At 28.8% G+C, this 25101-nt stretch overlaps 1 protein-coding gene and 1 long non-coding RNA gene across 4 annotated transcripts in view; one reads left to right on the top strand and one right to left on the bottom strand.

Moving 5' to 3' along the window:
• Positions 1 to 2384: 2384 nt before the first annotated feature.
• On the bottom strand, positions 2385 to 3471 carry LOC135267277 (uncharacterized). Of its 2 annotated transcripts, none has more exons than XR_010335680.1 (3): positions 3234 to 3471; positions 2585 to 3185; positions 2385 to 2526 (listed from the first exon to the last, which is right to left on the bottom strand). It is a non-coding gene; the product is annotated as an uncharacterized LOC135267277 (long non-coding RNA). The 2 variants fall into 2 exon arrangements; XR_010335679.1 differs by having other exon boundaries at positions 2585 to 3176.
• The window catches only part of Tcmet (methoprene-tolerant), a 46005-nt gene continuing 23337 nt past the window's right edge, over positions 2434 to 25101 (top strand). The window contains 2 exon segments of one of the 2 annotated variants that reach the window (NM_001099342.1): positions 2434 to 2829; positions 20684 to 20777. In NM_001099342.1, the coding sequence (NP_001092812.1) occupies positions 20698 to 20777 (80 nt within the window). In that variant the 5' untranslated portion in view covers positions 2434 to 2829; positions 20684 to 20697. 2 annotated transcript variants of the gene reach the window in all.

The following is a 25101-nucleotide window of genomic DNA, read 5'->3' as shown; positions in this document are numbered from 1 at the left end:
TCCTTAAAAAATTTTTGCGGGATTCCGCCCAACCAAAAAAATTTGCTGACGCCACCACTGGAAAATAAATAACGTTGTGGCATGTTAGGCAACCAACATTACACATGGGCGCACTTTGTGGACTATATCCAAAACAACGATTGCAAGAATCAAAAAGCCAAAATTAACGAATATTACAGATAAAATTTTATTAAGCAACAGAAAGGACAAAATAATCTCTACGTATTTTTGCTCAGTACAATAAGATTAGATTATATTATGTATTTTACAAAAAAAAATTCTTCTTTTTGCTTCATCTCAAACTTTGAAATAATTACTCCTGTGTATTAGCAATACAAGGATAATAAAAAAAGCTACTTAAAAAACTAGTTTGTATCCTAATTCAAAGATTTTCAAGTTACTTGTTTTTCCTTTTATCTGTTTGGAGTTTCGTTAAAGTTATGATTTTTCTTATTAGTTTCTTTATAGTAGGAACTTTTGTTATTTATGATAAGCGTAATAAATTTATTTCAAAACTCATAGTTTTTTTATTTGTTTAGTTTCTTTGGTTTATTTTTAATTTTAAATTTTTGTGTACAGAATACAGAAAAAAAGACTGTTGCGTTGATTATTTTTTGTAAAATTGTATAAAACTAAAAAACTTATTTAAAGATACAGCTAAGTTTTTACTTTATGTTACAAATAATAATCAGCCATTTCGATTGATTTGCTAAAAAATTATAAATGTTATTACTGTCATTACTGATTAGTGTTCAATTTTGTCGACTCAATATTTTAAATGGTATTGTTTTTCTTTTAAGCAGACTATCCAATAAATGCAGGGGCGGATCCAAAAATTAATTTTGAAGGGGTGAATTAATTTTAATGGTGAAGGTCGAGCTATTAAATGAAACTTTATTTAAATACAGTTGTACAAACTTTTAGCCCTAAATTTTATTTACAAAAAATAATCTTGTGCAAATTTACATAGATTTTTTAAAATAAAACACTTAATGTATTTTATTACTTAGTTTTACAAAATTTTTTAAATAATATATTAAAAGTTTTCATGCTAATTTTACAAAAAGATTGCTGTTTCTAAAATTAGTCAAGATCAAAAAATGATTATAAAAAAATTCAAAAATAAAGAAAACAAAATAAAAAAGTAAGAAAAGTTATTGTGAGTATTACATAAAGCTTTATATTTTCTTTCTTGCTTTTAGCTTAAGCTTTTCAGTTCAGTTTCTGTGTAAATTATTATTTAAAAAAAAAAAGAAACCTCCATTAACCGTCATGTCTCGTTAAATTTTATTTGTACTGTCTATTTTTTTATACATGGTGGTAAAAAAATTCCTTTAAGAAAAACAACGTTGTAGTAGACTTGTAATTAAGTGAAACAGTTACAAATGTCACAATGGATTACTTTAATGTCGCATTTAAAACGAATGTGCTTTCTTTTTTGTCTCTTCTCAAAATCACCACCTTTAAATATTACTTTTATTGAAATGCAAGTAGTATAATGTGTGTAACTTTTTAACTTAGATTATTATTTCTAGTTTTCTTAGTCATTTTTCTATTTTTTATCCATTTTTTTCAACAAAAACTCGTATTTCTACAACAACATCAAAAACAACGTTGAATTTGTCTTTTTACCCTGATTTTTTACCCTAAGTTCTAACTCAGATTTTCCCAAATCATCAATTTTTTTAGGAAAATGGGTCGATTTTCAAATGTTGTCGTTGAAGTTTGTTGAGTTTGGAAAAACAGCCCATTGAACTCGGTTCAAAAACACAAAAAATTGAGAGAATGACTTGTTTTTAGGCTCATTTTATCTATTAAAACATTAATTTTTTACGGAAACTATCCTATTTTTTATGACCTTTTTAAAAATGTGAGCCAGATTTTTTGTAAAAAAAATTATGGCTTAAAGTTTGTACAACTTTATTTAAATAAAGTTTCATTCAATAGCTCGACCTTCACCATTCTAAAAATTTTGGCCCCCTCCAAATTTAATTTATCTACTATATTTTTGCATACATTTAATAAAAAAAATCGCAGTAAATAAAATATATACGTAATTGAAGAAACACAAACTCATTTTTTAGGACTTTCCATCATTTCTATTTTGTGCCAGTGCTATTTCCGCCCCAGTTGGGTCATTTTTTGCCAAAAAAATTAAAATCAGGACTGATTTACCTATGAACGCACCTATTTGGAAAATCACTCCAAATTGCTTTAATATTTGAAAAGAGGCCCAATTTTCAAATACAGGCAGAAAGAAAAGAAGATTTTTGTTGAATAATCAAAAATTTTTATTTTTATTTATTTTGTCAAATATTTAAATACTGCTCTACATCTGGTAACGAGAGACTAAACTATCAATGGGAAAGAAACCTGTCTAAACCGTTCTCTGTTTCGGCTGATTCCCCTAGATGGCGAAACGTTCGCAAAAATAATAAAATATACAGAGTGGTGTGCAACATACGCGTAGAGGTGTTTTCCAAGTGCAATTTTCTATTATTTCCATTTATTGCATTACTTTCAAAGCTAAAACAATAAGTGATAAATTTTTTACGTTCAAAAGAGCCATAACTTTTCTACTTACACGTCGTTGAAATAAAACTGGCAACGAAAGTTGCATTTTAAAGGATGAAAGTAGAGACATCTTTCATTCGTTTCTCACGAAGAGTATGGTGGATTGTAAACTTGTGATGTGTTTAAATGGTTTGAGATGATGTTAATTGTATCAAACAACGATTTCAATGTGCTGTGACTATTTTTTATCGTAGTGAATGTAGTTTTTCGACACGAGACTGCTTTTAAAGACTGGAGCATATTTTGATCTATCTGGTAAGTCAACATGCTTTCACGTTGTAATTACGTTTACTTAATTATCGTTATCACAAAACACCCCAGTCAATAATTAAGTGACGTTTTTTCTAACCAAATCAATGTTTTTGTTTTTTGTTGACATTTGGGCCTGACAATGCCCACTTGATCGGACACCCAAAACTGTAATTATCGCCTTTTTTCGCCGAAATTGCTACAAAAATTGGCAAAAATCGTCAATAGAACATAGAAAAGTAAATATTGTCCAAGTGGCGTCTCCATATTCTATTCCTCTCAATCAAATCAAGTGATTGTGGCGTGTGGTTTGTTTACGTGTCAACAGATGGCAGGGCTGCCCCAATTTCGGTCTAAGGTTACTGGATCATGATGATTTTTTTCCAAAGTAATTAATTAAATCCACTAACCTTAATTATTTTAAACAGTCCTTGTGTTTTTTGAAAATAACGCCACTGTTTGATTTAATAACGAGTCAATTAATGAATAAAGTCACATTGAAACGTATCGCGCAGCGCAAGGATATCTCCTATTTCCAATGGCCAAAGGGCGAAAAGAAACCGAAGGACAAGTTGTAGTTTAGCACGAAATGTTAATTTTGGAATTGTGTTTAGATCGTGCTTGTTATTGCAATTTTGCAACAGTACTGATACTCTGGTCTTAACTATTCTTTTTAAATTATCACACGAGGTCACTGCAGGGCAACAATAAGTCTGCAATTAGATTATTTTATTTGTAGCCACGTTTTTTGGAAAAATAATAATAATCAACTTTGGGGTTGCCCCCCTTAAGTGTTTGTTTTGTATTTGATTATTATTTGTGTTGTGTCGCCATAGTAGTGACACAAATGCTAGAATAATATTTTGGTGGATTTCGCGGTTTTTCATAGTAAATATTTGCACATTATAAAATTTTTGACACGGTTTGCTTAAGAAATTGATAAAAAATTTCAGTTATTGAACTTGTGAGTGTCAGCGATATGATTTTAACCGGTTTTTGTTAACAATTGAATTATGGGGGCAATAACACGGGTGTTGAGAATTTTTTTATCAGCTACACAGTTCAAAATTTGTATCCGGTTAATAATACACAGTGTACGCCAATAAATTATTTACAATTACGCCGATATGTTGGTACAAAGCAAATAAACAAAGTCAAGGCCGATGAAAAACACTGCCTTTTTAGCCTGTAATTAAAAATGTAAGTACAAAATTGCAACTATAAATAAATCGATATTTTTAGCTGTTGTTTACATATCAAAGTTCCTTCTGGAATCGTCTACTTGAGTTGGAATAAATGGTAATTTTGAGTTTTCACAAATCGGTTGGTTTTCATTTGCAATTAGATATACGTTGGGTGATAATTATGTTCATTTGTTAGAATTAGAAACCACGTAACATGAAAAATACATGTAGGGAATCCTATACTCAAGGAAGATTATATTTATACTTTTGTATCGATTCAAATTCATTTGAATAAATAATATATACTCATATTTGTAACATATACTTGGTTGTAAGTAACTTTAGAATTTAGAATCAGGAATCAATTTTAACTCATATTTATTAGTGTACATTAACAATTTCTTTAGCATAAGTCCAAGGTTTTAGAATTTTATGTTGTACGTTTAGACTTTATATTTCTAAGCAATAAAGTCGAACCAACTTAAGTACTTGTACAATAGACGTAATTTTTTTATTTAAAGTTGATACTGAGAGAATATTTTTTCATTGCAATAATTCACTCAAATAATTTCAGTTCAAAAGTCGGCGAATTAGCTCGAGAAAACATTTTCTTCCACTTTTCAATTTAATTCTCTAATTTTTTACCAGATTCTATCAACAGATTTTTTACCTTTTTTGTGACTTTTTGCACGTTTTCTACCGAAAATGGACATAATTTCTCTAAAAAACACCAAATTTGTGTAATCCTACCGGATTCGCAGTGGACATGATTCTTCGTTTTTTGGGACTTTATTGAACAAACTCAGTTAACTAAAAATTTTTAGACACAAATTCAATATTTTCGTTAAATTTTTTTTATAATTTAAGAAGTAAGTCATCTAAGGATTCAACGCTAAAGTTTGAAGTTATGTTTTCACCTTTACGTTTATCTCTTTTTCTCTCAAAACAAAAAGTACGTTTACAATTTGGCGCCTTTACGTACTTTTACATTTTTGCCACATAATTTTCTTGTTTCTCTCAGTTTTATGTTCCGCTTTACGTTTATACGTCTATGTGTTCTCTCATTCTCTTATTTTTGCTTACGTGTTGTTTCACTTACCTTTTATACACTTTTTTTCATAGAAAAATTGTCGCCTTGATCCGGGTTCGAACACCCGACCTCCACCGTCGTAAGTGGCGCTTATACCACTAGGCCACCGGGGCCTAGGTACTGACCGTCTTTTGAAGATATTTTAACACAAACTTTTTAAATAAATCAACATTACAAACTATATAATTGCAATAATTCACCTAAAACGCAAATGAATTTAGTTCAAAAGTCGGCGAATTAGCTCGAGAAAACATTTTCTTTGACTTTTTTTTCAATTTAATTTTCTAATTTTTTACCAGTTTTCATCAAAAGATACCGGGTGTTTAAGTTGATTCTACAATTTTAAAATTGTTTTTATTTTTTTTGTAACTTTCAGTCTGTTTTTGATCGAAATTGGACATAATTTCTCTAAGAATCACCAAGTTTGTGTATTTTCTAGTCAAAAATAATGGACGTGCGCAAATCCTACTGGATTCGCAGTGGCCATGATTTTTATTAACATTGTTTTTTGGGACTTTATTAAACAAACTCATTCAACTTAAAATTTTTAGAGATAAATTAAATGTTTTTGTTTATTTTTTTTAAGGATTCAGTGCTAAAGTTTGAAGTTATGTTTCACCTTTACGTTCATCTCTTTTTCTCTCAAAACAAAAGGTATTTTCCCTTTATTAGGATGTACTCTTACGTTTACAGTTTGGCGCCTTTACGTACTTTTACCTTTTGTCGCATTATTTTCTTATTTCTGTTAGTTTTATGCTCCGATTTACGTTTATACGTCTGTGTGTTTTCTCAATCTCTTATTTTTGTTTACGTGTTGTTTCACTTACCTTTTCTACACTTTTTTTCATAGAAAAATTGTCGCCCTGATCCGGGTTCGAACACCCGACCCCTCTGGTCGTAAGTGGCGCTTATACCACTAGGCCACCGGGGCCCAGGTACTGACCGTCTTTTGAAGATATTTTAACACAAACTTTTTAAATAAATCAACATTACAAACTATATAATTGCAATAATTCACCTAAAACGCAAATAAATTTAGTTCAAAAGTCGGCGAATTAGCTCGAGAAAACATTTTCTGTCACTTTTTTTCAATTTTTTTTTCCAATTTTTCACCAGATTTCATCAAAATATACCGGGCGTATAAGAGGATTCTACAATTTTAAAATTGTTTTTACCTTTTTTATGACTTTCAGCTCGTTTTTGACCGAAAATGGTCATAATTTCTCCAAAAATAAACAAATTCGTGTATTTTCTAGTCAAAAATAGTGGAGGTGCGCAAATCCTACTGGATTCGCAGTGGCCATGTTTTTTATTAACTATGTTTTTCGGGACTTTACTAAACAAACTCAGTTAACTAAAAATTTTTAGAGATAAATTAAATATTTTCGTTTATTTTTTTAAGGATTCAATACCAATGTTTGAAGTTATGTTTCACCTTTACGTTCATCTCTTTTTCTCTCAAAACAAAAGGTATTTTTCCTTTATTAGGATGTGCTCTTCCGTTTACAATTTGGCGCCTTTACGAACATTACCTTTTGCCGCATTATTTTCTTATTTCTGACAGTTTTATGCTCCGCTTTACGTTTATACGTCTATGTGTTCTCTCATTCTCTTATTTTTGTTTACGTGTTGTTTCCTTACCTTTTCTACACTTTCTTTCATAGAAAAATTGTTACGCCTGATCCGGGTTCGAACCCCAACCTCCACCGTCGAAAGTGGCGCTTATACCACTGGGCCACGAGGCCCTAGGTACTGACCGTCTTTTGCAGATATTTTAACACAAACTTTTTAAATAAATCAACATTACAAACTATATAATTGCAATAATTCAGCTAAAACGCCAACACATTCAGTTCAAAAGTCGGCGCATTAACTCGAGAAAACATTTTCTTTCACTTTTTTTTAAATTTAATTCTTTAATTATTCACCAGATTTCATCAAAAGATACCGGGCGTTTAAGTTGATTCTACAATTTTAAAATTGTTTTTATTTTTTTTTGTAACTTTCAGTCTGTTTTTGATCGAAATTGGACATAATTTCTCTAAAAATCACCAAGTTTGTGTATTTTCTAGTCAAAAATAATGGACGTGCGCAAATCCTACTGGATTCGCAGTGGCCATGATTTTTATTAACATTGTTTTTTGGGACTTTATTAAACAAACTCATTCAACTTAAAATTTTTAGAGATAAATTAAATGTTTTTGTTTATTTTTTTAAGGATTCAGTGCTAAAGTTTGAAGTTATGTTTCACCTTTACGTTCATCTCTTTTTCTCTCAAAACAAAAGGTATTTTCTCTTTATTAGGATGTGCTCTTACGTTTACAATTTGGCGCCTTTACGTGCTTTTACCTTTTGCCGCATTATTTTCTTATTTCTGTCGGTTTATGCTCCGCTCTACGTTTATACGTCTATGTGTTCTCTCAGTCTCTTATTTTTGCTTACGTGTTGTTTCACTTACCTTTTATACACTTTTCATAGAAAAATTGTCCGTCGAAAGTGGCGCTTATACCACTAGGCCACCGGGGCCCAAGTACTGACCGTCTTTTGTAGATATTTTAACACAAACTTCTTAAATAAATCAACATTACAAACTATACAGGCTGGTCCACGAGAAATAATGAGCCTGAAAAATTTTTTCAAGCAACCAACATTACATTTCCTTAAGTTTAATAATTTTCAAGTTATGATACTTTTTGGTAACATCGAGAAATTTATTATGTAGTCATAGCTCTTTTCGCATACACGTTGGCCTTGGAAATTTTTCGAAAACGGCTAAATACTCAGATTATATCTAGTATCAATTTTCAAACGAATATCATTATGAAAACTTTCAGCCTGTATATGTTTCAAATTGTCATTTCGTTTTTCACCAGATGTTACTTAATTAATGTAAGTAATAAAATTTACCAAGTGCAAACTTGTCTATAATAAAGATCATTTCAAGGTTGTCATTTATTTATGTTACGAGTATAACAACATTAATATTTTCATCAGTTTTTAAAAATGCGGGTATATTTCATAAATTACCAAAAATATAAAAAAAAATCATTTCTTTGTAATAAGATTACCTAATTTCTACTCAGACATTAATACTCAGTTTTACAAAACCTAGTAATTCTATAAAAAGTGAAGTATTTCTATTTTAAAAATTCAGAGAAACAAAGAAAGAATGATATGAAGAAGGACTTCAAACAATGTTTTTTAATTTTTAAATTCATGTTTCTCTCTGTTTTAAATAGTAGATATACGATATCAAAGATTTTCTATACAGAGTGTTTCAAGTTTTATGTCAGAGGCAAAAATAAATAATTCTAGTCGAGTAAAAAAATAAATCAAAAGTGTGAACGATGATTGGTTTTTAAGATTTTAATTTTTTAGATATTGATGTCAAGATTTTTTTTTCAATTACATTGTTAGGTAAAAAAAATTACCAACTTTTAGAGAGATTTATCGTCGAAAAACAGATATTGTAGCAAATTGTCTACATCGCTATATTGTCACTTTTTGAAATATACTGAGCTATTGGTTCAACACCTACGTCTAGCTGTAACAAATATTTATTATCACAGAAATCAGACGCTTGTGATTCATTTTATCATTATTTTATCTTAAAAAAAATCAGTTGCAACACTGCCATTGTGACAATTGAAAAGTCTCGAGCTATAAATAAAAGTTTACATTTTTTAAATATTTTTGATCAGTCAAAGATTACATTAGGTATACTTTTCACCAAACAAGATATTAATTAATATCTTTATATGTTCATCAGTTAATCACTCGGAAGTTTTGGTATATTTGAGTCTTAATTGTATTGGTTTCATTTAATGAACAAACTACATGCAAAAACAAACTCTTGTACAAGCATTAATAACGTTCTGCGGAAGTATTTTTAGAGAAAAACTCTAATTAAAATGATTATTAACAGTGCAGCAAATTAGCATCATTTTGATGAACCATAGTGCATTTTATGATCCTAGAGATGTTGAATTGAAAGTGTTTTTAATCTTTATTTAAAAACTTTTTTGAGAAAAACGTATTTTGGTAATGTTTTTTCTTGGTTGTGTTTGAGCATTTTTATTAACACTTTCTTGTTCAGGAAAGAGATTAAATGTGAGTGGTTTTTATTCATTGTTTTATGCAGAATTTCTTTCGTTTCCGTAGATTCAAGTCCCTTATTACGATTTTAGCTTGTTGTTAAGTTGTAAGTAAATGCAGCTTTTCGGAGCTAAATCATATACTACATAATTAATATTATGTGGAAAATTTTAGTTTTTTAAATCAACATACAATGAATTTATTTTGTTTTCACAGGACGAACAACACAATTTTGATCAGAGTTTGTCGTTTGTTTAATCAGAAACATTTTTATGGCAAACTATGCAAAAATAGCAGTGGTTTGTAAGAAATTTCTACAATGTTAAAAAAAACAACATGACTTGAAAATTATCACAGATAGTATAGGGAATGCTAATACAGATCAATGTAGAAAAAAATTCTTCTCCACCTGGTAAAATAAAAATTTTGACGTCCCATTTGAAAAAATTAAATTATGGGTACTTGAAGTTGTCCAAACTTTGACCTTAAAATTTTTGGGTTTATAAACTTCTTTTGCAATTTTGAAAACACTGGAGAACAGATATAGGCTTTCTCTTTTAATTCTCCAAATATGATTTCGAAATCTCTAGAACTAAGCGAGTTATCGATTTTTTAAGTGACAGGTGCAAATCCAAAAATTTTCAAAAAATCTTAAATATCTCGAAAACCGTTAAACTTAGGCATAGGGAAAGATGATAAAAATGGCCTTAAAATAACTCAACTAATCCAAAAACGCAGTGAAAAACAGCTTTTCATTTAAAATAAGAAAGTTAATAGCGACTTCCGGTATAACCGGAAGTGTCACCGTCTTGAAAAAATTTTCATTGAACAGAACTCAACGGATTATAGCTGAGTGCCAACTTTCAAATAAATATTTTTATTAGAACTTTCAATACGTCTAATGTGGGGTTTAGACGAACAGGCTGTACAATAAGGAATTTATGAAGTGCTATGCTAGTACGTAATGCAGTTGTAGGTGTGTCAACTGATTATAATACAGGTGTATTATTTCTGTGTTTCTTTGTGTGTTATTCAGAAACTTGGTTAAATCGTTTTCAAGTTTGGAATCTTCATAAGTAAATTGGTGCTAAAAAACTATTTTTAGAATTATAAATGCAATTTTTTTATAATCACACCCCTTTTCGTTCAAAGGAGGTTTTGGTGTTATTTTTGAAATAACTAATAAATCAAATTCAAGTTAGTTTTTTTTCATTTTGGTTTCTTTAACTCACAAAGTTTTACCATCTTGTCGAAATCGCTAATTTGAAGCTCAATTAAAACTATCCGAGTTTGTGTAACTCAATTTGATTTTTTTCGATATAGTTTAATAAAAACAGGAAGAAAAACTTTATTTTAAGAAATTTTGCGCAATGATTGAGTTTTTGCTGAATAATTGCTTAGAAAAAGTAAATTTTTTGTCACTTTCGACTAAATTTGATAATTTTTTCGTTATAGTTTAATAAAAAGAGGAAGAAAAACTTGATTTTTGGTCTAAAAATGTGTCTAAATCTTCAGAATTTGCAAAAATTATTTCATTTTTGAAATAATTCTGTGATTTATTGACTTATTTTTCAAGAAATTTTGCTTTATAATTGAGTTTTTGTTGAATAAACGCCTAAAAATGGTAAAGTTTTGGTCAATTTCGACCAAATTTTGTTATTTTTTCGTTCAAGTTTAATAACAACTAGTAGAAAAACTTGATTTTTGGTCTAAAAATATGTTTAAATTCTCAGAATTTGCAAAAATTATGTCATTTTTTAAATAATTCTGTTTTTGCTGAATAAATGTTAGAAAAGGTAAATTTTTGGTGCAAATCCAAAATTTTTCAAAAAATCTTAAATATCTCGAAAACGGTTAAACTTAGGCATAGGGAAAGCTGATACAAACGGCCTTAAAATAACTCAACTAATTTAAAAACGCAGTAAAAAACATAGCTTTCCATTTAAAATAAGAAAGTTAATAGCGACTTCCGGTATAACCGGAAGTGTCACACCCCTTTTCGTTCAAAGGAGGTTCTGGTGCTATTTGAAATAACGAATAAATCAAATTAAAGTTAGTTTTTTTCATTTTGGTTTTTTAACCCACAAAGTTTTACCATCTTGTCGAAGTCGATAGTTTGAAGCCCATTTAAAACTATCCGAGTTTGTGTAACGCAATTTGATTTTTTTCGATATAGTTTAATAAAAACAGGAAGAATAACTTTATTTTTGGTCTAAAAACTTGTTTAAAGTCTTAGAACTTGCAAAAATTATGTCATTTTTGAAATAATTGTGTGTTTTATTGGCTTACTTTTTAAGAAATTGGGCGTAATAATTAAGTTTTTGCTGAATAAACGTTTAGAAAAAATAAATTTTTGGTCAATTTCAACCAAATTTTGTGATGTTTTTGTTCAAGTTTAATAAAAACAGGAGGAAAAACTTGATTTTTGGTCTAAAAACGTGTTTACATCCTCAGAATTTGCAAAAATTATGCTATTTTTGAAAAAATTTTGTGATTTATTGCCTTACTTTTTAAGAAATTTTGCGCAATGATTGAGTTTTTGTTGAATAATTGCTTAGAAAAAGTAAATTTTTTGTCACTTTCTACTAAATTTGATAATTTTTTCGTTATAGTTTAATAAAAAGAGGAAGAAAAACTTGATTTTTGGTCTAAAAATGTGTCTACATCTTCAGAATTGGAAAAAATTATTTATTTTTGAAATAATTCTGTGATTTATTGCCTTATTTTTCAAGAAATTTTGCTTTATAATTGAGTTTTTGTTGAATAAGCGTTTAAAAATGGTAAAGTTTTGGTCAATTTCGACCAAATTTTGTTATTTTTTCGTTCAAGTTTAATAAAAACTAGAAGAAAAACGTGATTTTTGGTCTAAAAATGTGTTTAAATTCTCAGAATTTGCAAAAATTATGTCATTTTTTAAATAATTCTGTTTTTGCTGAATAAATGTTAAAAAAGGTAAATTTTTGTTGCAAATCCAAAAATTTTCAAAAAATCTTAAATATCACGAAAACGGTTAAACTTAGGCATAGGGAAAGCTGATACAAACGGCCTTAAAATAACTCAACTAATCCAAAAACGCAGTGAAAAGTATAGCTTTCCATTTAAAATAAGAAAGTTAATAGCGACTTCCGGTATAACCGGAAGTGTCACACCCCTTTTTGTTCAAAGGAGGCTCTGGTGCTATTTGAAATAACGAATAAATCAAATTAAAGTTAGTTTTTTCCATTTTGGTTTTTTTAACCCACAAAGTTTTACCATCTTGTCGAAGTCGATAGTTTGAAGCCCATTTAAAACTATCCGAGTTTGTGTAACTCAATTTGATTTTTTTCGATATAGTTTAATAAAAACAGGAAGAAAAACTTTATTTTTGGTCTAAAAACGTATTTAAATTCTCAGAACTTGCAAAAATTATGTCATTTTTGAAATAATTCTGTGTTTTATTGGGTTACTTTTTAAGAAATTGGGCGTAATAATTAAGTTTTTGCTGAATAAACGTTTAGAAAAAATAAATTTTTGGTCAATTTCAACCAAATTTTGTGATGTTTTTGTTCAAGTTTAATAAAAACAGGAGGAAAAACTTGATTTTTGGTCTAAAAACGTTTACATCTTCAGAATTTGCAAAAATTATGCTATTTTTGAAATAATTTTGTGATTTATTGGCTTACTTTTTAAGAAATTTTGCGCAATGATTGAGTTTTTGTTGAATAATTGCTTAGAAAAAGTAAATTTTTTGTCACGTTCGACTAAATTTGATAATTTTTTCGTTATAGTTTAATAAAAAGAGGAAGAAAAACTTGATTTTTGGTCTAAAAATGTGTCTAAATCTTCAGAATTGGCAAAAATCATTTATTTTTGAAATAATTCTGTGATTTATTGCCTTATTTTTCAAGAAATTTTGCTTTATAATTGAGTTTTTGTTGAATAAGCGTTTAAAAATGGTAAAGTTTTGGTCAATTTCGATCAAATTTTGTTATTTTTTCGTTCAAGTTTAATAAAAATTAGAAGAAAAACTTGATTTTTGGTCTAAAAATGTGTTTAAATTCCCAGAATTTGCATAAATTATGTCATTTTTTAAATAATTCTGTTTTTGCTGAATAAATGTTAGAAAAGGTAAATTTTTGGTGCAAATCCAAAATTTTTTAAAAAATCTTAAATATCTTGAAAAGGTTAAACTTAGGCATAGGGAAAGCTGATACAAACGGCCTTAAAATAACTCAACTAATTTAAAAACGCAGTAAAAAACATAGCTTTCCGTTTAAAATAAGAAAGTTAATAGCGACTTCCGGTATAACCGGAAGTGTCACACCCCTTTTCGTTCAAAGGAGGTTCTGGTGCTATTTGAAATAACGAATAAATCAAATTAAAGTTAGTTTTTTTCATTTTGGTTTTTTTAACCCACAAAGTTTTACCATCTTGTCGAAGTCGATAGTTTGAAGCCCATTTAAAACTATCCGAGTTTGTGTAACTCAATTTGATTTTTTTCGATATAGTTTAATAAAAACAGGAAGAATAACTTTATTTTTGGTCTAAAAACGTATTTAAAGTCTCAGAACTTGCAAAAATTATGTCATTTTTGAAATAATTCTGTGATTTATTGGCTTATTTATCAAGAAATTTTGCTTTATAATTGAGTTTTTGTTGAATAAACGCCTAAAAATGGTAAAGTTTTGGTCAATTTCGACCAAATTTTATTATTTTTTCGTTCAAATTTAATAAAAACTAGAAGAAAAACTTGATTTTTGGTCTAAAAATATGTTTAAATTCTCAGAATTTGCAAAAATTATGTCATTTTTTAAATAATTCTGTTTTTGCTGAATAAATGTTAGAAAAGGTAAATTTTTGGTGCAAATCCAAAAATTTTCAAAAAATTTTAAATATCTCGAAAACGGTTAAACTAAGAAAGTTAATAGCGACTTCCGGTATAACCGGAAGTGTCACACCCCTTTTCGTTCAATGGAGGTTCTGGTGCTATTTGAAATAACGAATAAATCAAATTAAAGTTAGTTTTTCTTCATTTTGGTTTCTTTAACTCACAAGTTTTACCATCTTGTCGAAATCATCGATAGTTTGAAGCCCAATTAAAACTATCCGAGTTTGTGTAACGCCAAAGTACAAAATGCTATTAGCGTTAATTAGAGCTTGTAATATTGTGCAGTCTTGTGCATTGTTTGTAATGTGCTGGTTTTTAACTTATTCATAAAGGAGATATTAGGTGTAATTTGCTTCTAATTTTAACCGGTGAAGTTGACTGCACATTGAATTAACCCCGTATTATGGATTCGGTTATGAAGTAACGTCAACGTTTTTCACTTGATATGTACCTAACGAATCTTGAATAAAGTCGTCAGACACCTACGGAGAAGCAATCAGCACTAGGGGGTCGCGCGTGGATCCTTTTTTGTGCCACTTGTTGTTACTCCATGTGGCCCAAAAATCCAAACTAGCACACGGCGGATTTTTGCGAAAATTTTATCGATTTTGTGTGCAAGAAAATTTTCTTTCCACTATTCATAGCTCCACGAGCTTTTAGACATCATTTCAGCGCAATTAGAGAACACAAGTCGTAATGAAGCTTGTGTGTATTTATAACTCCCACCCTACGATTATTTGACAATTACCGTGATTTCGAATTACTTTGTTTGTCGTGATGTTTACCAGGCCGATCGAAAATACAGTTTTTTCGAAAGCGAATCAATTGAACTTTACTTACAGCTACCACATTTGAATATATAATATTGTATGATTTAATGCCTAGCATTTGCCACTAGACGTTTAAAATTCATTACGTCATCTTATTTAAAAATAGATCTATTTTAATTATGTAACAATTAAATAATGTTGAATGTGATTCTAAAATTCAAACTGACCTTGTTTGTGTGTTACATAAATTCTCTTATCTTTACGGAAAAAATTAACAAACTAAGAATCAACATGTGTGCTTAATTTTTATCAAGCCGTTGGAAAAAAATAACTATTTGATGTCTTAACGCGATACTTGTAATTAATTATTTACTAATTTAATTAGCGATTTTTTTCGAAATTTGATTAAAACTTTTCGAAGGGTAATTTATTTAGATTACTTTTACAAAGTTTGTAGGTAACAGGAGTTTAAGCACAGTTTCGTATGGCAATAAGTATGTACCTTTTCAAATTTTTCAAATCTCCTCAAACGTGGAGTCTGACGATTATAATGCCTTTCGTTTTCATGGCGACGCGCTATATCGATTTGGCGCTATATTCATTTCGGTATTTTGCTGTTCAATTGAAAGAAACGAAACTAAAATGAATAAACTTCTTTTCAAATGATAACTCTGGAAAACATGTTGGTGCAAACTTATTAAACGCTCAGTCCAATAATTGCAAGTTTGCTCAGAGGTTTATCAATGAATCAGATCGATTATTTAGCAGAAAAACAAATAGTTATTTTTTTTTTGCATAGGAAATAAGAAATAAGTCTTAATAAAAACTTAAGATTTAATAAATTTTTATTAAAACTGGAAGCAGAACTGATTTTTGGTCTAAAAACGTGTTTAAATTCTCAGAACTTGCAAAAATAATGTTAATTCTGTATTTGTTGGCTTACTTATTGAGAAATTTTATGCAATAGTTGAGTTTTTGTTGAATAAACGATTAGAAAAGGTAAATTTTTGGTCAGTTTCGACCAATTTTGGTAGTTTTTTGTTCTAGTTTAATGAAAACAGTAAGAAAAACTTGATTTTTGGTCTAAAAACGTGTTTAAATTTTCAGAACTTGCAAAAATAATGTTAATTCTGTGATTTATTGGCTTATTTATTAAGAAATTTAGTGCAATGGTTGAGTTTTTGTTGAATAAACGATTAGAAAAGGTAAATTTTTGGTCAGTTTCGACCAATTTTGGAAATTTTTTCGTTCTAGTTTAATAAAAACAGGAAGAAAAACTTGATTTTTGGTCTAAAAACGTGTTTACATGTTCGGATGTTTACATCTTTCTGCAAAAATTATGCAATTTTTGAAATAATTCCGTGATTTATTGGCTTACTTTTTAAGAAATTTTGCGCAATGATTGAGTTTTTGTTAAATACACGCTTAAAAAATGGTAAATTTTTGGTCAATTTCGACCAAATTTTGTGATTTTTTCGTTCAAGTTTAATAAAAACTTGATTTTCTGTCTAAAAATGTGTTTATATTCTTAGAATTTGTAAAAATTATGTCATTTTTGAAATAATTTTTTGATTTAATGGCTTATTTTTTAAGAAATTGGGCGCAATAATTAAGTTTTTACTTAATAAACGCTTAGAAAAACTAAATTTTTGGTCAATTTCGACCAAATTTTGTGATTTTTTCGTTCAAGTTGCATGAAAACAGGAAGAAAAACTTGATTTTTGGTCAAAAAATGTGTTTAAATTCCCAGAATTTGCAAAAATTATTTCATTTTTGAAATAATTCTGTGATTTATTGGCGTATTTTTCAAGTAATTTTGCTTGATAATTGAGTTTTTGTTGAATAAACGCTTAAAAATGGTAAATTTTTGGTCAATTTCGACCAAATTTTGTGATTTTTTCGTTCAAGTTTAATAAAAACAGGAAGAAAAACTTGATTTTTGTCTAAAAATGTGTTTAAATTCTCAGAATTTGTAAAAATTATGTCATTTTTGAAATAATTGCTTGATTTAATGGCTTATTTTTTAAGAAATTGGGCGCAATAATTAAGTTTTTACTTAATAAACGCTTAGAAAAACTAAATTTTTGTGATTTTTTCGTTCAAGTTTCATGAAAACAGGAAGAAAAACTTGATTTTTGGTCAAAAAATGTGTTTAAATTCTCAGAATTTGCAGAAATTATTTCATTTTTGAAATAATTCTGTGATTTATTGGCGTATTTTTCAAGTAATTTTGTTTGATAATTGAGTTTTTGTTGAATAAACGCTTAAAAATGGTAAATTTTTGGTCAATTTCTACCAAATTTTGTGATTTTTTCGTTTAAGTTTAATAAAAACGGGAAGAAAAACTTGATTTTCGGTCTAAAAATGTGATTATATTCTCAGAATTTGTAAAAATTATGTCATTTTTGAAATAATTTTTTGATTTAATGGCTTATTTTTTAAGAAATTGGGCGCAATAATTAAGTTTTTACTTAATAAACGCTTAGAAAAACTAAATTTTTTTTTTTGACCAAATTTTGTGATTTTTTCGTTCAAGTTCCATGAAAACAGGAAGAAAAACTTGATTTGTGGTCAAAAAATGTGTTTAAATTCTCAGAATTTGCAAAAATTATTTCATTTTTTATTTATTGGCTTATTTTTCAAGTAATTTTGCTTGATAATTGAATTTTTGTTGAATAAACGCTTAAAAATGGTAAATTTTTGGTCAATTTCTACCAAATTTTGTGATTTTTTCGTTCAGGTTTAATAAAAACAGGAAGAAAAACTTGATTTTTGTCTAAAAATGTGTTTAAATTCTCAGAATTTGTAAAAATTATATCATTTTTGAAATAATTGTTTGATTTAATGGCTTATTTTTTAAGAAATTGGGCGCAATAATTAAGTTTTTGCTGAATAAACGCTTAGAAAAGGTAAATTTTTCATCATTTTCGACCAAGTTTGATAATTTTTTTCATTCTACTTTAATAATTTTAATTAAATTTATATTAACATAAATAAAAATTACCAGTATGGACTTATTTTAGTTGTAGGGTTTATAAAGTCGTTGTATGGTCGGTCAAGGTCAAATATGACGAAAAAATCATCTTGAGTAGGTATATTTCAGTTGCTAAGCCGGTGTGAGCTAAATTGACAAAAAAAACGGAGGTTACTACTCTCATCGTACAAATTAAGTAGGTATTCTAACTGGAATATTTTTTTGGCAACTTTTTTTATAAGGTAATAGGTGCCAAACTAATCGAATTCCAATCACAATAAAGCTCAAAATTATCAGTTTTTGTATCTATGGAAGGAGTCATTTTTGCCACAAACGATTTTTTTTTATGTTATGTTCTTCCCACATAATTACTTGCCCTATAATTATTTTTAATTAAAATGGATACATTATTTGAACATTCGGTTTTTTATTATCGAAAGTTTAAAAATTTACATACAAGGACTATTACAAAGTAAGGACTATTCTACAGCAAAAATTTGAACTAGTGAGAAATGGTACTGGGCTCTCTGTACTAGCTACAATGATACGCTCGGTCATGCTTTACAGGAGAAGGTCAAAAAAGTTGAAAGATGTTGATTGCCTTCTAATTATTATAATTATTTATTTTTTCAATTGATTTTCAATCATTCCTTGCTTAAAAATAAAACAAATCACTCTAGAAAGTCGGAAATGGCCTATTCTGACCAAAAGCGATGATTTATGCACCAATTTAATCGAGAACACTTGTTTTCGGACAACTCCTTTCTTAAAAAAAAGCAAAAATGGCTGAAGAAAAGTTAATATTTTAATCTGGTCCAAAATGACGATTTAAGCTCTAGTTTAGGTGAAAATATATAATTTTTTTCGATTCTTTGCTGAAAAAAAAATCGAAACGGGTATATTACGTGTCTTTTGCATTTTTTGTCAGTTAAATTATGAATTGAAAAATTCAAAAGTTTTAATGTTTTCATGAAAAAATTTAACGTTATGGAAACATGAAAAAAATAAGTTGGTCATCAATATGCCAAAATTATATCTACTGTTTTTTTTTTGAAAATCGTCAGAAATATAGCTTTTTTGTTTTCATTTTTAGCGACTTTTTTATTCTTTTTTATAGATTGATAGCATAGATTCTGCTTTTTAATCATAGAATGTATTATTTTTAGTTTTAGTGTGTAATGCAGTTTTTCTTAAACGATTTAACGATTTATTTAAACGATTTGTCTTGAAAATGGTCCAAAAATACTTAAAAAAAAGAAACGTTTGAGTTATTTTGTATAAAATACAGGCTGTACCAAAAGTAACGCACAAAATTAATTTTTTGTTTTAAAAAAATTTCGAAGGGGCGATTTTATTTTTTAACCCACATTTTTGTTTAATGTTTTTGGGAGTATTCTAATATGTACTATTTTCTGGTAAGTATAAAAAAATATGGAAAAATAAAGTAAAAAAATAAAAAAAAACAAGAAAATAAAATCAGAAAGGTAAAAGATGATTTTTCAACAAGAGCTTTATTTTTATGTTTTTTTTTCTACGGCTCTTGCCTTATTTTATATTTTTTTGTGTATTTTTTTGTTTTAAGCTTTAAACTAAGTGTTTTCATGTTTATTATTTAAAAAGTATACATCATGTATATATAATAGTACATATGTTTTCTGGTACGTTATCGGAAACGTTTCAAGAAACCAAAAAAATATTTAATAAAAATCCATCTATTTTTTTTAAGAATTTATCAACATTGTAACCATTGCTAGTTGAGTGTTTTCACCGTATCTCAATTTTAATTTTTATGGAAGGGTTACAGTATTGTAACTATAGAATTTTTTTCTTATGGGTATTAAAATCCCAATTTAAAATTTAATTTTGTTGATTATTGCAAAATAAATAATCACCGATTATTAAAGATATTTGAAGAAATTAAGAGAAAAAAATCTCAACTTCTGAGTACTGCCAAGAATAATTGAGAGGGATTTTTTTTTATTATTCTTCTAGAGTTTATTGGATTGTGTACTACAGCGCACTGAAGAGCTTAAGCGTCAATTTGTTGTACATCCTGTATAAAAAAAAACAATAGTCTCTTATAAAATAAGGCAAGAATAAAAAGAGAACAATTTTTTATGTCATAATTTTATTTTTTTCCTTTACTCTCAGAAAGATTGTCTTCTATAAAAAAAATTTTAATAAACATGTCCAATATTGTTTTTACAACTAACTTAACAACGATTTTTGTCACTTAATTTAGGTTTAAAAATCTAGACTCACTTATTGGTAGAACTTAGACAGTTGTTATGGTACTTGTAAAGTAGAACTCGAGTAAAACCAATAGAAACAAGAGGGTTGGATTCTGTGCGAAAAAAATCCTAGAAACCATTGATTTTTGTTTTTTTTTTTCACAGAAAAGTGTCAGTAAAACCACTTACACATTTGATGTAAGTTGGCCATGGTTTAATATACAGACTGTCCCGAAACTCTACTAGCTGGTCCAAAGCTATTTTTTATTTAAATTTTAAAATTTGGTACTTTGGATGCAAAAAGAATGATTCGAAGAGTACATGAATGCCATAGCCACGGTTTTTGATCGTATACATTTATTCTTTATTACGAGTATTTGTAGGTAAATTTTTTGGCCACCTTTCATATTTTGTAAATTATTTTATAATTAATAAATCAAGCCCATCTTTGTAAAAAAAATCGCGTCCTAAACCTGGGCATTATCATGTCGGTAAGGTATGTTTATTTGTATAATGCATATCGACACGGTAATGAAATCTGACCTCTCCAACGACAAAAGCATTGTAGCGTGCATAATAAACAGGTGTTTTGGTCGCTCCACGAACCTTTAATGAATCAGAAACTCAATTCTGGCTGGTGTTCTTCCAGGTGAACCGCCAACCATGGACAGTGGAGATTGCGAGACTGAAGAAGATTCAGCACCAGAGGCGTGCGTTTCTCCTGAAGGTTCTCTGTTGCCAAGGTAAGTTGTTACGCCGCTGTGACGCTCGCTTATTCCGCGCATTCAGTCGCGATTCAAACGACGGCGTAGTTGTTTGTATACGTGTGATGGTCTGTACTGTTATTACAAAGCGAAAATTCCCATATGAGCAGTAGTTTGGGAGGATTTTTTCCGAAAAAACACGTCCAAGTGCAATCGTGTAAATGTTAGCTCCTTGTGAACTCTATACCAACTCCTCCAGCGTCATGTCGACCCCGTGGTACCCGCCTCCAGGGCCCTCCTATAACTTTATCGTGGACAATCCTCCTAGGTTAGTCAAAGTTCACAGATTTTAATTGAATTATGCCATTATTATGACCTGGACTTCATTACAATGTATTTATGGAAACTCGTGGACGGCCGGGCATGGAAATGCAATTTATAATCTCTCGGTATGTCCAACAGTGGCGTTTTGCGTTAAAATGGAGCCCCGGTGTATCGCCGACCTCGCGCCCGCAAGGAGAAATATTGCAATCTTGGAGCCACCACTTTGGCATCGATTATTAAGCACACATTGACATTTATATATTTAATTGCGCAAAAATAGACACGGCGATTTTGCCAGCGTTTAGAACCTGTTGTTATTTCGATTTATTTGTCATCTAATACACGACTCTATATCACAGAGATAACATAACAAGTCAATTGAATTGATGCGCAATAACGACACAAACAAGTTTGTTAGTGGAAAAGATATTTTAAATCATTAAAAAATAAATGGATAGATTAGTGCTACGCCGGTAAAAATAGCCCTACTCGATTTTTACTCCCGCTAATAAATATTTTCCCAATTAATCTCTTACTGTATTAACGATTAATCAATATCACTTTTATGTAAACAACGCACATTATTCAGTGTCTGCCTGCACACCTCGAAATTGCCAAAAACGCCGCCAGACCAACACCATACCCTTGCAGTTATTTTACAAAATCAACTATTATCTCCGTCACTTGAATGTGCTCCTATTTTTGGCTTTATCTAACCTTGGAGATTAAAGAAGCTTTTGGTGCGCTCACAGCCTTGCTGCTTATTTTTTTGAAGAAATGCTCACAAATAGCAAGTGGTTGCACTTGTTTGTCTGTGCCAATATGGCCTGTCCAACAGCTAAATCTGGATTGCAGTCTGCGCAGTGATTATTTATACTTGTCATTTTTTCTTCAACTTTAACATCTCAAACGTTTGATAGCTTTTTACTCTGAATGGTTGTTTTTTTTATTGGATTTGTTGCTGCTTTTGAAATATCTCGCTGGGTCACACAGTAATTGGATGTTAATTAAGATGGGGTTATCTTTCTGCCCCAAAGAAAAAGCACGTTTTTGATTTATTTGGCACATTTTTTATTGTTTCTAACAATGGAAGCTTTCAGGCGGATGGAAAAGTAAAGAATTTGGTTATCGTGATGACATGTTTTGCATGTCGTGTTTAAAAATTACTAATTACTAACTAGAAAATTCATTATTAAAAAATTAATATTTGTAATAAAATTGGACGGGTTTAATTAGTTTAATATGTCAATTTTTTCCCAACTAATGTTTATTCTGGCTTTTTTTCGATAAATACTGCCTAAACATTATTAATTCTTGTCAAATATTATCGAAGAAATATTGCTGAATTTACATGTAATTTTTGTCTTTTTGAAATCTTTAATTATACTATCAAAAATCGGGTACTTAAAAAGTAAACTGTAAGAGTAAAAGTATAATGTTTGTTTCAATAAATAATATCTAAACATCATTCAATTCTTGTCAAATAATATCGCAAGTAATATTGCTGAGTTAATTCACCATTTTTGTTTTTTTTTTTAATTTACTATTAAAAATTATATGAACAAATGTTTTTTTAAAAAAGCTTTTACGTAAATAATGCACTAAAAAGTAAAAAGTACCTCATGTTCTTCAATTGAGAATATTCAATGGAGAATATTTTTTCTTACAACTTATAATTCCAAAATTTATAACAGTTTAATTTAATTAACCATACAGAATTACATTATAACGCAGATTACGTAAGTATGTAAAATTTCCATTCATTCGGACAACAGGAACTCTCTCAAATTTCGCTCGGAAAATATGGAACAGACAGACAGACAACAAAGCAAGTTAAACAATTTTTGGAACCTTTTTACATACGTTTATTACAAAAATCGATTGTGACCGGTATTTTCACCGAAATGTACACGAAATTTTACGCTTTAGTTCTAAAAAATTTATTGGAAAAACTTTCATAGTTTCGTCGTAAAGGAGTTTTTGATCTGATTAAAGAAAATGTTGGAAAGAATTAAAAGAACGTCGAAATTTTTATTGAATAGTCTTTTTAATAGCGAAAACCCGGAGTCGATTGTAGTTTTTATACTTTCAGCTAAAGCTATATTTAAAGTTTTTCTGTTTTTTAATTTATTGAATAAGAAAATTCTTAATTTTAAAACTACTATTTCTATTGACTATTGACTTTGTTTGATTTTCGGTCGCACCAAAACTCGAAGTTATATTGTAACAGTATTGATTTTTTACAAATTGCTCTGAAAAAGTTTAGTACCGTAAATAAAGGTTTATTATTATTATTATTATTGAAGTAAAAAGCGTTCATAAATATAATACATGCATGCAGATATTTTGGCAAATATTTGTCGTAGAGCATTTGAACTGGTTGCCATTCGAACATTTAAGTTTGAACGGATTTATTTACGATTTTCGGAATTAAAAAAATATTTTTTTTAGTACAAAAAGTAAACTGGCACTTATTGGTGTAATACACACACATACACATGATGTATTTTCCACATTTAAAAAAAATCAACTGCAACCGAGAAATTAACTGATATCGAATGTTCATATCGTCTATATCTTTCTTAACTATTTGGAATTTTTAAATTTTTAAAAGCCAATCGATTTTTCGGAACATTTTAAATAAATATTTTCTATTCTGAGAGGCGGTAGTTTTGGTTTTTTTAAACTCCCGTTTTTTCAGATATGGATTTTTTTTGGAAAAAAATTAGGCTAATATTTTACCTAGTGTTTACTTGAAAGTTCTTGCGAGCTAAATTTGAATTTATACTTTAAGAGCGAACTAATTTAGGAACTATTTTTTTAAGAACTACTATTTTTTAGTAGGAGATGAAAACTAGCATTTAATGTTGAACACACTTATTAATATACAATAAAAATATTAAACACCAATAAAGATGGTCACTTCTACTTGATGTATTCTTACCTTCAAAAAAATTAACTGTAACCGAGAAAATTGTGGACAGCTAATGTCGTCTTTCTTTCTTTCTAAACTATTCGAAATTTTCCGGCTTTTAAATGCTCATTGATTTTTCGGAAATTTTCCAAAATTGTCAAAAATTCGATTTTTGTAGAACTTTACAAACGCTTTTTGGAAAAAATAAAAAGATTTTTAATATTCGCTTTAAATTTTCTTTCGAATAGCGAAGATCTTGAGGCGATTGAAGTTGTAGTTTCGCCTTAAAGTTTTTCGAATTATTACAACAAGATTATTCGTAACTTGAAAACTATTTGTTCTTTTTTTGACCTAAGATGTTAATTCTGGAGTGTTTTTAAATACCAATTGATTTTTCGGAATATTTTACATGAGTGATATGCAGTTTTGATGGGATTGTTAACAACTCGATTTTTCTCAAGTTTGATGCACTTTTTTTGGAAAAAATCTTAATAAACTAAATATTTGCATTGAATGATTTTTCGAAAAGCAAAAATTCGGAGTCAATTGAAGTTATAGTTTTGTCTAAAAGACGCTTTTAAACTTTTTCGATTTTTTACAACAAGAAAATTCATAACTTGGATTTTATTGTTTTTTTTGTTGTCTTTGATTCTGGAGTGCTCTATTTGATTGCCGAATACACAAAATATCAAATAAGAATCGCCTGTAAACGTTCAAAAAAGGCTAATATTTCTTGTTTGAAAACTATAAAAATGCCAACGTCGCATTTTACCAAATTATTTTTTTAAATAAGTTTGATTAAATTATAAAATAGTTAATGATTAGATCTCTCATTGAAAGTGTAAATTACATTAGCTATTATGTTTTTAAATAATTTATAACAGCTAATTTTGAGAGAAAATGCGACGTTGGTGTTTTTATAGTTTTGAAACAGCTAATACTGTTTGTGGAGCATATTATTGAGTGTCCTGAAAGTTTTTGCAAGTTCAAAGAGTTATTCTATCTGAATAAATTAAATAATGATTTTTGCTAAAATGGGCTTTAATTGTCGTAGGGCATTTTAACCGGTTAAAACCTACGATTTTTGAGGAATTCTTTTATAAAACAGACTTAACAGTAAAAATG

Source organism: Tribolium castaneum, chromosome 1 (genome assembly GCF_031307605.1).
Source record: "Tribolium castaneum strain GA2 chromosome 1, icTriCast1.1, whole genome shotgun sequence".
In the NCBI taxonomy this organism is placed as follows: Eukaryota; Metazoa; Arthropoda; class Insecta; order Coleoptera; family Tenebrionidae; genus Tribolium; species Tribolium castaneum.
This window is presented reverse-complemented; position numbering and strand designations above follow the sequence as displayed.